The sequence below is a fragment of the Drosophila pseudoobscura genome, chromosome X (genome assembly GCF_009870125.1).
Source record: "Drosophila pseudoobscura strain MV-25-SWS-2005 chromosome X, UCI_Dpse_MV25, whole genome shotgun sequence".
Classification (NCBI taxonomy): Eukaryota; Metazoa; Arthropoda; class Insecta; order Diptera; family Drosophilidae; genus Drosophila; species Drosophila pseudoobscura.
Window position 1 is genome coordinate 36,280,675 of NC_046683.1, and position 12,946 is coordinate 36,293,620.

Below are 12,946 nucleotides of genomic sequence, written 5' to 3' on the forward strand. Positions count from 1 at the left end.
TCGTTTACTTTTCGTTTTGAAAACGAATAAATCTTGCAGAATGTAAAGACGAGAGACCCAATTTATGTGTATTCAAAAGTAAGTCGGAAAAATTTTGTGAATGTGAAAAACGGAGCCTGGCTGAAAGTACAGCTATACGTTTGTGTGGGTAAAAATCAAATCCTTGAAATTAAATGAAAAAAGAAGGGAGAAAGTTAGCGATGTGCTCTCTTTGAGTACATACCGGCAAGGAAAACTTATCTTTAACTGATAAGCCAGAATGGAGGAAAGAAAAAGCGCACAAGGCAAGAAATTAAACAATTGGGAACTTATTTTTTGAGTTCTGACTATTATCTGATCTGATCAAATCCGGCTATTAAATGATTTACACGAATTTAATTAAACCCTGTATCTTTGAATACCCATTTGCATTTTCCAATTTCGAATAATTTTTTAAATTTTTAATGTGGTTATTTCTTTGAAAAAGAAACAAGCTCAGAATAATAGTTGAAATAAAATGTTTAGTGTTGGAAGGGCTTTCAAAGGTTTTTGGGATACCAGCAATCCGGGTGCAGGATGCATAAATCAAATTTCTCGTACTGTCAACATAGAGTATTTCGCTGTACTTACCAGCCCTCCCAACGCCGAAAAATATTTCCAATATTGAGGCAGACGGTAGCAGTAGCTACTACTTTTTGAAAATTAAGTTCTAAGTGTGAAATATTTTGTACTTACCCGAACAAAGGAAAACGATAAGCCCCTTAGCTGCCTATCAGCGTCATTCTCTTCATGAACTGTTGCTGTTTCATTTTCTTCGAGGGCTTTGCGCGTTCCAGTTTTAATTGTATTCATTTTGAGAACTATGAGATTGAGCGTTTTAAGACCCAGGTTATTTTGTCCCGTATGACGGTGATAATACCTGAAGTGCTGTTCAAACATAAACACAAGAAATACATTAACAACTGAAATTATAAATAATCATTTAAGACCTAAATAAATAGTGCTGACAATCCCTTAAACCAAAGATCTAGCCATATTCCACTACACAAAAACCTACCGTTAACCATACGTGTAGGAAGATTTGATTACACTATGCAACACCATAGTTACGCTTCGAACTAAACCCACTTTTTCTGATAGATTTTTTGTTTTCCTGGGTGTTTTTTTAAATATTTTAAAACTGAATTTTAAATTAGTTTTCATAGGCTCTGCTTCTTTTATCACATAACTTAAGTATTTTACATCTGTATGTATTCAATTCTGTAAATTCCCTGCAGTACGGGTCTTCGATGACTCAGCTGCTGACACGTCGATGACCATGTCACTAGCCCCGATGACATAGTTGATGACCTGCCATACGCTAAGCTGTTGACATTAACATGGAGAGGTCCAAGGGCATAGTCGATGACATTGTCATCGAGCATTGACGAAAAATCATGCATTAAATAATGTGGATGCAGCGAAACATTAATATAATTTAACACAGTTGTTTTTACAAATTTAACTTTTTATATAATTGAGAGTTTCTTTATTTACCACGCGCACAACACATATTATTATTTAAACACTGTACTTACCTGATAATAATAATAAAATCACAGCACTTAATCTCGCTTCGTTTGCGCACAATTTGACGATTGCAGATAGCAAATATAAAGCGCACAAAGCAAAAGAGTTCTGACGAAAAAACGAAGTTTTCTTCTACTGCGCACGGTCGGCAGAACCGAATTATGTTCGTCACGCGCGGAAAAGAAAGAAACAAAAGAGAAAACAAAGTGTCAACAAAGATGACATTGTAGATGATATTCTACGCTTATAAGTACGCTTAAGCTGCAAAGTATTTGCAAATTAACGATAAAAATATTTTATTGAAAAATGCTGTATAGAAAATAGCTAGAGATTGTCAATTTTGAAAAAAAAAAAAAAAATCCAAGCACCGTGTTCTAATTATGTATCATTTAGCTTCATGTAATTGAAAAAATATGAAGTTATATTCGCTTGCATGGCATATATTTTGGGTATATTTAATTAATATTTAGATTTTATATTTAAAAATAAAAAAAAATATATTTTGTTTAGTTTTTAAATGAATCCACAGATAAGCAATAATATAAAAATAATATTAAGATTAATTATTGTCACTGTGCAGACCAGGATACGGACAGCCCATGAAGCCAACATTTTTTAATCGGATAAATTTTGTTCGAATTTCTGGTTATTGTTGGTTTCTAAATTTACGTGAAATAACAGTTACCAAAATATGTGTTTAACGGGAAAAACTCTTTTATAGGCTATTCACACTGACAGCCATCCACCATCCATTTCGGGGATGGCCCGTAAGGTTTTGGCGTTTCCAGCTAGTTCCCCATCCATTTTGGATGTTCCTAAGCCGCACGTTTCTACTTAAACTTTTTGACAAAATTAAGAAAAGAAATAAATCCAAATAGGATGACTCCAGATACCGACTCGAAGAACAGAAGGGCCACCACAGAAAGAAGGAAAAGCACGACATGAGGCAGGAGAAGATGGTGCAGGACTTAATCAGCACACAAACGAAATTCCAGAACGACTTGTTAGGAGTTTTAAAAAATAAATAAGTTATTAATTTTCATTACGATCTACACAATATTTTGCGACACAAATTAATCGCGCTGTTGTGTATCTATATTTAAAATATTGTATCATATACAACAGCACAATATTATGGGGCTATTATTTATCAACACCTACTCCGATTAATGATATATGCCGAAACAATTGCTATATTTCCATCATCCATTATAAGAAAAAAAAATTAATAATTAATAAATGTTCCGCGCAAATTTAATGTACTTGTTATTGGCTTCAGCAGTTTTTGACGGATGGTGGATGGTGCCAGTGTGAATCGGAGTTTCACATCTGTCAAACCTGTGCAGAACCTATCAGACTAGAATTGGAATTTATAAAAGACCAGTTGTTAAGTTGATTAAATTAAATATACGCTCTCAATATTTAATAATACAATTTTATGGGAGGAGAATGTTGGGAATTTATTATTTTTTATGTTAGCAATTTATTTCAATTTGAGTTCGATAAATATCGACAATTGGAATGTGACTATTTTTATGGATTTTAGCATTTAAAAAAAGTTGTAAGTTGGCAGCCCCGAAAACTAGGTTGATCCAAAAGGAATGTATGTAAATAAGAACACGATCACAGGCGCCAATAATGAAGTACATATTACTATAAAACAAACTAAGTGTGGTTTGACTGGGACGGTATTGTGAAATTGGTCGAACGAGCCGCATTAACTCTTTATTCTACACGTGCGACACAACATACCCAGTATGCAGCAATAAAATTCAATAGACCTTAGCAATTCTGCTCCTTAATAACTTCACCGGCCATGATCGATTTTGGTGCCGAGAAACTTGAAGGTAATACTGCTCTTGCACTGACTGTGACTGACGCATCTGGCACCTCACCTTCTGCCTCTCCAGCTTAAAGGGTACAATCTAAACACTTCGCTTGATGACATAATTGTGACCAAATTTACATTTGGACATAATTGTGACCAAATTTACATTTGGACATAATTGTGACCAAATTTACATTTGGACATAAGCGCAATAGCTCAACTTTTACCATTCTCCGCCGTGATTCTTTCATATCTAAATCACTTGAACCGTTAATATGGCCTGAGCATATATTTATGCAAGAGTTGTTTCATAAAGAGTCTGGCCCGATGAGCTGGCTCAAAGGGGGCCTAGGTGAGGTTACCGGACGTGTCGCAGGTTGCGGATAGCGAACGGCCTACTTCGGTAGGCCAGCTGCGAATAAGCAGGCATTCCTAGCGAGAGTACCAAAAATAAGTCCTGGATAGCCAGCGGGTGTTTGCTAAGCAGCAACACTGACGATGCGTTTGTGGTGACTCCTCATATAAGTAGCTGACACACTCCCATCCCTACACACTAGCTACCCACATCCCAACCCCAACACCCACCTCACACCAGGCCGGACTAAGAGTATTTTTCGACCCGTGCTGAGATGACATGGAACAAAATATACATATACCAAAAAAAAAAAAGTTTGTCTGTCACTTCCCAAACGCCAACTGAGAGCAATCCCAAGCATGAGAAGGCAGCGGCCCGAAGGCCCAGCTGAACCAGCTCTACAGCAGGAAAAACCTGCTAGGTAGAAGGCGCCTGTACGAACCCTATGGGTTCCCATCCCAAATCTGGAGTGGGTGGTAAGGCAATTCCCGAAGCTGACACATTCGAGAACCAGCTATCAACATTGCGGCTGTCCGACCTTCTGGTAAAGCGGAGGGGCATGACGCCTGGACCGACTGCCAAACGCTCCAGAGTGATACAGAGATGATTCCTTGACTAATGCAGCGCCGAGGGGAAGACACCCAGGAGCCAGTGGAAGTGGGTGGAAGCGGCATTGGCCGCCCGCTTCTTCGAGCTCCTGGAAAAAGACCCCGTTCCACCACCTGTTTGCAGGGACATAGGTTAGTTCCAGGGAAATACAACAAAACGAGGGGGAACGTTGTGAGTTGCTGCGGACACCGCAACTCTACGGTTATACCCGATACTAAGTCAGTATGGCTCTCCTCCGGCAGACGCCGCGAATATTAATCGGCACGACAAAGAGTGCGTGCGAGAGAGACCCAAAATCAGTCTGAGCGTGACGTCGGGCGCTGCGTAGCCAAACAAATTGATTTGTTCCTTTTGGCTATAAAAATGATCTGATCTGATCCAGATTCAGCAATCTGATAGATATATATGGTCGTTATCTACGATTCTGCGTTTTTAGTTTTCTCGAATCTGCAATACTGTGGATGAAACAGATTTTCGTCCTTTGTGGGGGCGGAAGGGGGTGGGGCGAAATTCTGAGATATACGTTTTATAGTGAGATCTAACAGAAGTGCGGATACTAAATTTGATTACTCTAGCCTTAATAGTCTCTGAGATTTGTGGATGCCCCAGATTTTCGTCCTTTGCGGGGGCGGAAGGGGTGTGGCGAAATTTGGACACGAAACGGAGTGTGGATACCAAATTTGGTTGCTCTGGCTCTTATATGTTCTGAGATCCGTGCACTCATATTTTGCAATTGACAAAACCGACCATGAAACCTGTGTGTTAGAGAGAGATAGAGCGAGAAAGAATGAAATTGTTTTCTTGATTCTGGCTATAATAATTATACGATCTGGTTCAGATTTTGCACTCTAGAAGATATAGTCATCTTCTACGATTCTGCGTTTTTGTTTTTTCGTATCGTCGAAATTGTGGATGCCACAGATTTTCGCCCTTTGTGGGGGCGGGGCAAAGTTTTGAAATATTCTTGTAGCAGTGACATATCACAGAAGTCTGGATCCAAAACATCGTTGCTCTAGCTTTTATAATCTTTGAGCACTAGGCGCTGAAGGGGACGGACAGACGGACAGACAGACATGGCTCAATCGGAACCCACTTTTATAAAAATTATATCCACGATTTATAAAAATCGACAGGAGGTTATTGACCTCGACTTACTATCTCACCAACTTCCTTCTCTTTTAAATATCCAATATGCCCGTGCTCGAGGGGCGACCTAAACCATCTTTTCAACAGGTTCACGGAAGCACGCAACAAAGCGGTCATGTCAGCATGCCCCATAACAAAGGGGTAAAAAGAAACCCCCCTAGTGGTCAAAACAATAGATATCCTCTGTAAAAGAGAGCCAAAAGAGCTAACGAGGAGACGAGAGATGTCAAGAGGAGGAAACAGTCCGACCTATATAAAAAAAAATAAGCTAAGAAAGCAAAAAGTTTCCTGGTAAAATGAAGCATACATCATTCCGCTTCTTACAAGATCAAAAATTAAAAACTATCGTGGTAACGCATCCATCCCGAAGCTTCTTGAGTTCCTGGACAACATGGTTTTTTCAAACATCGATTAGCTTTCTTGAGTTCTCTAACTTAATCCACAGCGGCTTACAAAGATGTTTGCAGACGGACGTAGGTTTTACGGCTTTTAGAAAGGCAATTGATTCTATGAATCCAGCTCTGCTAATACACAGCTCCCTTTAGCAGGTTTCCCAAAAAATCTTCTAAATTGGATTTTGTCCTATCTCTCTCACCGTACTCAATCGTTAATGTTACATCAGGAGTGCCACAGGGAAGTCATCTGGGTCCGCTTCTATTCATTTTTTTTTTGTGAATGACCATCCTCAAGTTATAACATACTCTACTAAATAAATGTATGTTAAAATTTGATGATGTTAAAATTTGCCTTCCCTACTCTGATTGGAACTTTCACACTTGACAACCCGTACGTTACGAAACAACTGTACATATATCTCGTTAGCACGTCCGATATTGGAGTATTATTCTTGTGTGTGGAGCCCGCAGTATAAAGAGCAGCATATTGTTATTGAATCCGTGCAAAAGCAATTTGTAATATATTAACTTTCCCTTCGTAACTTTAACTGGGACTCGGGTAGAATCTTGCCATCCTACCGGTCTACGCTAAATCTAATGGACTTGCCGTCGTTGCACCATCGCAGGATATGTAATGGGGCAATGTTCGTGCACAAGCTCCTTCTCGGGATTGTTTACTCCCAAACTCTCTTGGTTCAGATTGACTTGGCCGTCCCATCTAGACCTACCCGTACTTTTAGGCCAATCCGCTTACCCATATGTAGGTCTAATTATGCCGAACATAAACCTTTTAACGTTATATATCATAATTATAACTCCCTTTTTCATTTCTTATCCCCTGAACTATCCTTTAAACTAATAGCATGCAATATTTATAATAACCTAAATTTAACTAACTTTTCTTCTCTTCTTTCCTCCTGTTATAAGTATCATTATAAACAGATAATTGTTAATTAAATAAATAAATAAATAATAGGCTATTCACACTGACGACAATCCACCATCAATTTCGGGGATTTTTTTTTTTTTTTTTTAATTCCATTTAATTGCTCGTATTTACATCTTATTTTATACTTAAAGCGAACTATATTAAAGGTTAGGCTATGCAAGCCCAGCATGTGTGGTACGGCCGTGAAGCAATGCTTCACACATGTGCAGGCTTCGTTTAGACTAACTGGACTCTTGTCTGGTGCTCAACAGCGCGCAGTTCCCTCATAATGGTCGCCGCGAAGCAGCTCGTCGCCTCCCAGTTTTCCGGGGACAGGAGCATGCACGGCACCAAGCTCTGCTTGACTACGGCTCCACCCAGCGCTTCTTCTAGCCGCTGACGCTGCGCTGCGAACCTGCCACACGAAAATATCGCATGCTCGGCATCCTCCTCCACGTAGTGCCCGCACCAAGAGCATTCTGCGGAGTCCGCGTGTCCGAAGCGATGAAGGTAGCTTCGGAAGCAGCCGTGACCACTGAGTAGCTGAGTCAGGTAAAAGTTGACCTGCCCGTGCTTCCTGCTTACCCACGCGTCGATGGACGGGATAAGCTGGTGGGTCCAACGCCCCTTAGTGGTCGCGTCCCAGCGCTGTTGCCACCTTCTGAGGCTCTCCTGTCTGCACGCCGTGCGTATCTGCCTTTTCGCCGCCGCGTCCATTCCTCTGCCATGTGTTTCCTGGTAGTATGTGGACCGTTCCTCCGCCAGGAATTCCAGGGGTGCTATGCCCGCGATCACGTGTGCTGCCTCGTCCGAGACCGTTCGGAAGGCACTGGTGATCCGAATCGAAGAGAGGCGGTGCGTGGCTGCCAGACCCCGTGCGTAGCTCGCTGTTCGAAGGGCCTTTGCCCAGATTGGCGCCGCATATAACATCACCGATCTCGTGACACTCGTTAGCAGTTGTCGCCGCCATTGCTTTGGTCCTCGGGTGTTCAGCATTAGCCTCGAGAGCGCACCGTTGGTGGTCGCCGCCTTCGTGCCCATGTAGGCCAAGTGCTCCCGAAAGCAGAGACGTGTATCCACCAGGACACCAAGGTATTTAATAGCGCGCTTAGACGAGACCAGGGTACCTGCCACTGAGATGTTGGCCGTCTCAACTTTCTTCCGGCTGGATACCAGCACTGCCTCTGTTTTGTGGGGTGCGAGTTCGAGCCCGACCAGGTCCAGCCACTGTTGAATTCGCGCTATCGTTTGGTTACAGGTCGTTTCCACGACGGACAGGTCTTTTGCCACCACTAGGACAGCCACATCGTCTGCAAAACCCACCATGTGTACTCCGTGGGGGAGGCTGAGTCGCAAGATGCCGTCATACATTGCGTTCCACAGAGTGGGGCCAAGCACTGAACCCTGCGGGACGCCTGCCGATACCTCGTATTCCTCCGAGCCAGCCTGCGTGTCGTACAAAAGCAGCCTTCTCTCAAAGTAACTTTTTACCATCCGCTGCAGGTACCTGGGTGTGTCGAAGCTCTCCAGCGCCCTTAGGATGCAGCTCCACCTCGCCGTGTTGAACGCGTTCTTAATGTCCAGAGTGACTACTAGGCAATACTCTTTCCCGCCGCCTTTCCACCGAGTGCCGGCAATTGCACCGGAGGCAATGTCCACCACCTCACGAACGGCGTCTATTGTGGATCGGGCCTTGCGAAAGCCGTATTGGTGCGGTGAGAGGTCGCCAGCCTCCGCGATGGAGCGTTCCAGTCGCGCGCAAATCACCTTCTCAAGCAGTTTACCCGCGGTGTCGATCAGGCAGATAGGCCTATATGATGACGCTGTCCCCGGCGGCTTGCCTGGCTTGGGAATAAGCACTAGCTTCTGCCTTTTCCACCTCCCAGGGAACACTCCTTCCCGAAGGCACTGATTTAGCAGCTTCGCAAAGATGTCCGGGCGCGTGGAGAGGGCGAGCAAGAGGGCTCTGTTCGGGATAGAGTCCGGCCCAGGAGCCTTGTTCGGGCTGATGCTCCTGGCTGCGCTTTCGACTTCCTCGATTGACACCTCCTCGATGTGTGCCTGACTGTGCGGTTGCAGTGTGAGGCAACGGGCATCCCCGATGTGGTCAGCCCTGTGCGGAAAGAGTTCCTCCACGATGGATCGCGTCGTGTCGGTGTCCGATGGGGGTGCCTGCCTCTTGGCGCAAAGTTTGTTCGTCACCAACTTGTACGCCCTTCCCCATGGGTCCTGCTCCGCAGAGTCGCATAGCTTGAGAAAGCACTGGCGCTTGCTCTCCCTAATGGCCGCCTTGAGGGCCCTTCTGCAGTCCCTAAACGTGGATTGCCATTGCGGAAAGGCAGTGCTTCCGCGCGAGCGCTGGTAGCGGCGTCGGGCTTGGTTGCATTCCCGGCGTAGCGCGGCAATGTCCTCGTTCCACCAGAACACAGGTTGGTGGTGGCGACCGTAGTTCTTCCTCTGCGCCATGGTGGCATTGCATGCTGCCTCCAGATGCTCCATGACATGGTTGGCCATGTATTCAGCATTTCCATTCGCCGTGAGGTTGGACACAAGCTCCATGAACAGGACCGTATTGAGCGTTTCGGCGCGGTAGCATCTCCCTCTGGGCGCAGCTGTCTCTACGCTAGACATCTGTTGGCCTATATCCCATATAATTGCCCTGTGGTCGCTCCCTGTGTAGATGTTGCTGATGCTCCAGCCCGATGAATTAAAAAGTGAGCTGCTGACAAATGTAAGGTCGATGACCGATCTGGAGAAGGTATGCTGGTTTCCCTCGTTGAGGAGCGCGATGTCTAGGGGCGCAATGATCTCCAGCAGAGCTCTACCTCTCGCATTCGTCGCCACGCTTCCCCACTCTTCAGCCCACGCGTTGAAGTCCCCCCCAATGGCTACTGGGTGACGTCCTCTAGCATCAGCCGCTAGGTTGTCTAGAGTACCTGCGAACTCGGAGAGCGTCAGGCTAGGGGCAAGGTAGACGCTATAAATCCACACACCTCCGACCTTGGCGCGCACAAACCCAGCAGCAGCGCTTGAGAGGGAAAGCTGTAGTGGCGTGGCCCCGCATAGCCATATCGCGGCCTTTTTGGTGGCATCCAAGATGAACCCAGGGGACTCCCTAGTTTGATATGGCTCGCTGAGGATGGCGAGGTCAATTGCCAATTCTCTTATGGATTGGCTCAGCAGGTCTTGAGCCGCAGCGCAGTGGTTGAGGTTGAGCTGCATAACCTTCATTATTGGGCCGTCAAGCTGGGCACGCTCCTGGCTGCTGGACATCTCCTGCTACCCGCATAATGTTTCGTATCCTTGCTATTGTTAGCGGTGCAGATGAAACACCGCGGATCGCTTTGGCAGGTTGCCGCCTTGTGCCCGTCCCCGCCGCATCTGAGGCAGCATCCGGTGCGATCCACCGCGCTCTTGCACCTGATTGCTAGGTGCCCAAACTCCAGACACCTGTAGCATCGTCGTTGAGCTGTCCGCTCCCGGATCCTACAGCTTGTCCATCCGACTTTAAGTTTGCCCACCATGAGCAGGGCTCTTGCCTGCACGGGCGGCAGGCACACAACTGCCAGTTGCGTACCAGCGAACGATGGCCTCAGGCTTTTAATGGCGCTGGTGTCCACGCTGGGGGCGTCTATCGATGCAGCTATCGCTGCTGCGATGTCCTCCTTCTCGACCAGGCTGTCGAGATCCCTGACCTCCACGCAGAGTTCTTCTGACACCGCCCTGATGCCCGTCTGCAGTCCCAGTGCCGCGCTGATGTCCTCCTTGAGCTTAGCTGTGTTGCTTTTGCTCGCGCCGTTGAGCTCGAGCAGCAGCTCGCCCTTTGCCGTCCTCCGGATTCTATTAACATTATCCCCTACCTCCTGCAGCTTGCCATCCTGGCGCCTGGTGACCATACGGAGGATGTCGCTATAGCTAAGCTCGCCCTGGGGTTGGATGATTATTGCGTCTGGCCTTGGTTCACGCTCACGGGGCTCCCTTTTTTTTCTTACCCTAGGGCCCACCTGCTGCCACTTGAGCTGTTTCTTAGCGGCTGGGGTGGCACCATGGTCCACTGTACCCGAGGGGGTTAGTTCATCCTGGGACTGCTCCGGTGGTTTGAGCTGGGTCGACGCTTGTTGAAGCTTTGTGCCCCTCTGCCTCTTTGTGGGCTCCGCAGCCATCTGAGGCGACTCGCGCAGCCTCTTTGAACCGGTGTGCGGCGGCTTCGCAGCTGTTTGGGTACCAGTAGTGGCGGTCTCGATTGTCCTGGTGTGCAGCCTCTCGAAATTGTTGACCACCAGGGCCTGAAGGGTTACCACTCTCAGGGCTAAATCCTTCATTACGTTGTCCACATGCCGCTGGTCGTTCATCCTCTTGACCAGCTCATTGGCCCGAGTACCCAGGTTTATTAGCAGCTCTAATGGGTCAGAGTGCGGTCGCTCCTTCTCTTTGCCATCCGGGCCGGGCTTGAACATGCTCGAGCCCTGAGCTTTCGCAGGTGCTGACGGTGGTGGGGATCTGGTAAGGGCGTTGCGCCTACCAAAGACTGCGTCCTCAGTCATCTTCTCAATCTGTGTTTTTGGTGTGTGAGGGGTGTTTTCCATGTAAAAAGAATCTCCACTCGAGTTCGTTATTCCTGGCCGCAGTACGTAGTCACCGTGGTGATCCCATGGGTGTCTTTCCGTGGAGTGAGGTCCATGCGAGGGTTGACCCTGGGCCTTATGAGCACCAGGGTTCAGAGCCAGATCGGTGCTAGTTGGGATATGAATCAACCAAGCCTACGCAACCACCATAGTGGAACGGCCAGGAAGCGTTAAACGAGGCCTGCCAAGGTTTTAACGAGACGGGGGCGGTGGAGACATTAACCTATGAGCCATTTCAACAGGGGTTCAGCCTGCCTACTCAGGTCATAGAATGCCGACGCCGTCAGCCCACAGTCTAATGTACGTAAGGGGGTTCCAGTGGGTCGTACGTAACACCTTACTGGTCTCGGTGTTACGGGCGGTATAGTACCTACCAAGGCGCCTATGGCGCCGATGGGTCCACTCTTGTGTACCCGATGGCCTTAGAAAGCGCCGATGTGCAGTGTGAGCCTCTACAATATCCCCATCAGTTCCACTTTGCCACATCCTATAGACCCGCGGTGGGGGGGCCGAAAAGTCGTGGTATACTTCTAGGATGTATGATGCAGCGCCATCTGCCGGTGCTCGTCTTCCTCTACGTGCTACGTAGCAGCGCCCTCTGACGGTGGGACACGCCTGCGATGAGTAGGCTATCGCCTTCTTGTAGCCCTGGTCAGCAGCTGTTGCTCTGATCAGGAAAATAGACATACGGAAAAACGTGGAGCTCATCCTAAAGAAGCTGAGGCAACTGGTGCATTATGTCGGGCCTTAGAACGGCCAACCTACGCATGCTCGTGCGGTGCAGGCAACTCCGTTGTCTGGCATGGTAACTCCGTCGCCATCCATCTTGAGCCGGTGAGAGGAGGAGAGAAACTCACCCCGGGAGCTTCGTGTGTGTTGTGAGTGAGTTGGAGTTTGAGTGACAAACCCCAAATTGGTTTAGCCATGGCAGATTGCTTTAAAATCCTGATTGTCGACCTTCTTGGGTTTGGACACGGTCTGCTCGGGCCAGGAGTCCAGAGTTAAGCTCAGTAAGCATCGCGCCCATAGGGTAAGTACGGGTGGATGTGCGCTCGCTTACCGTTGATCACTCTCTCTTTGAGTTATAGCCAGTCACTTCACTCAATGGCTGCTACCGCCGACGCGGGAGAAAAGAAGAACAGAACCGCCAGCCTGGATCGGAGGCGGGCACAACGAGGAGGAGCTCGACCTGCCCTGGTAGCCAGAACGGTACCTCGTCAGCCCAGGTCCTATTCCACCCCCGGCGGCTCCGCAGACACACGGAGCGCGGCGCAAACACAGGAGCAACGGAGGCGCGCGACCGACCCGGGTTTTTTCACCACTTTTTCGGGGATGGTCCGTAAGGTTTTGCCATTCCGAAACATTCCCAGTTAGTCCACCATCCATTTTGGATGTTCCTAAATCGAACGTTTCTATGCGATAGTTATCCGACGATTTTCAAATGCAAATGGATCGAGCAGAAACTGGGGGCGGTGAGTTAAAAAAATACATGTATGTACACATGTATTTGTT

General features: G+C 47.0%; 1 protein-coding gene across 4 annotated transcripts in view; it reads right to left on the reverse strand.

The window, feature by feature from the left end:
• Nucleotides 1-12,946, reverse strand: part of Rhp (GTP-Rho-binding protein rhophilin) — a 120,393-nt gene that overhangs the window by 75,428 nt on the left and 32,019 nt on the right. The window contains exons 3-5 of one of the 4 annotated variants that reach the window (XM_033384511.1): nt 1,557-1,680; nt 899-906; nt 715-839 (exon numbers count right to left, since the gene is read on the reverse strand). In XM_033384511.1, the coding sequence (XP_033240402.1) occupies nt 715-839; nt 899-906; nt 1,557-1,680 (257 nt within the window). Of the gene's footprint in view, nt 1-714; nt 907-1,556; nt 1,684-12,946 lie in introns of all 4 variants that reach the window. The other 3 variants (XM_033384510.1, XM_033384513.1, XM_033384512.1) reach the window with 3 other exon arrangements.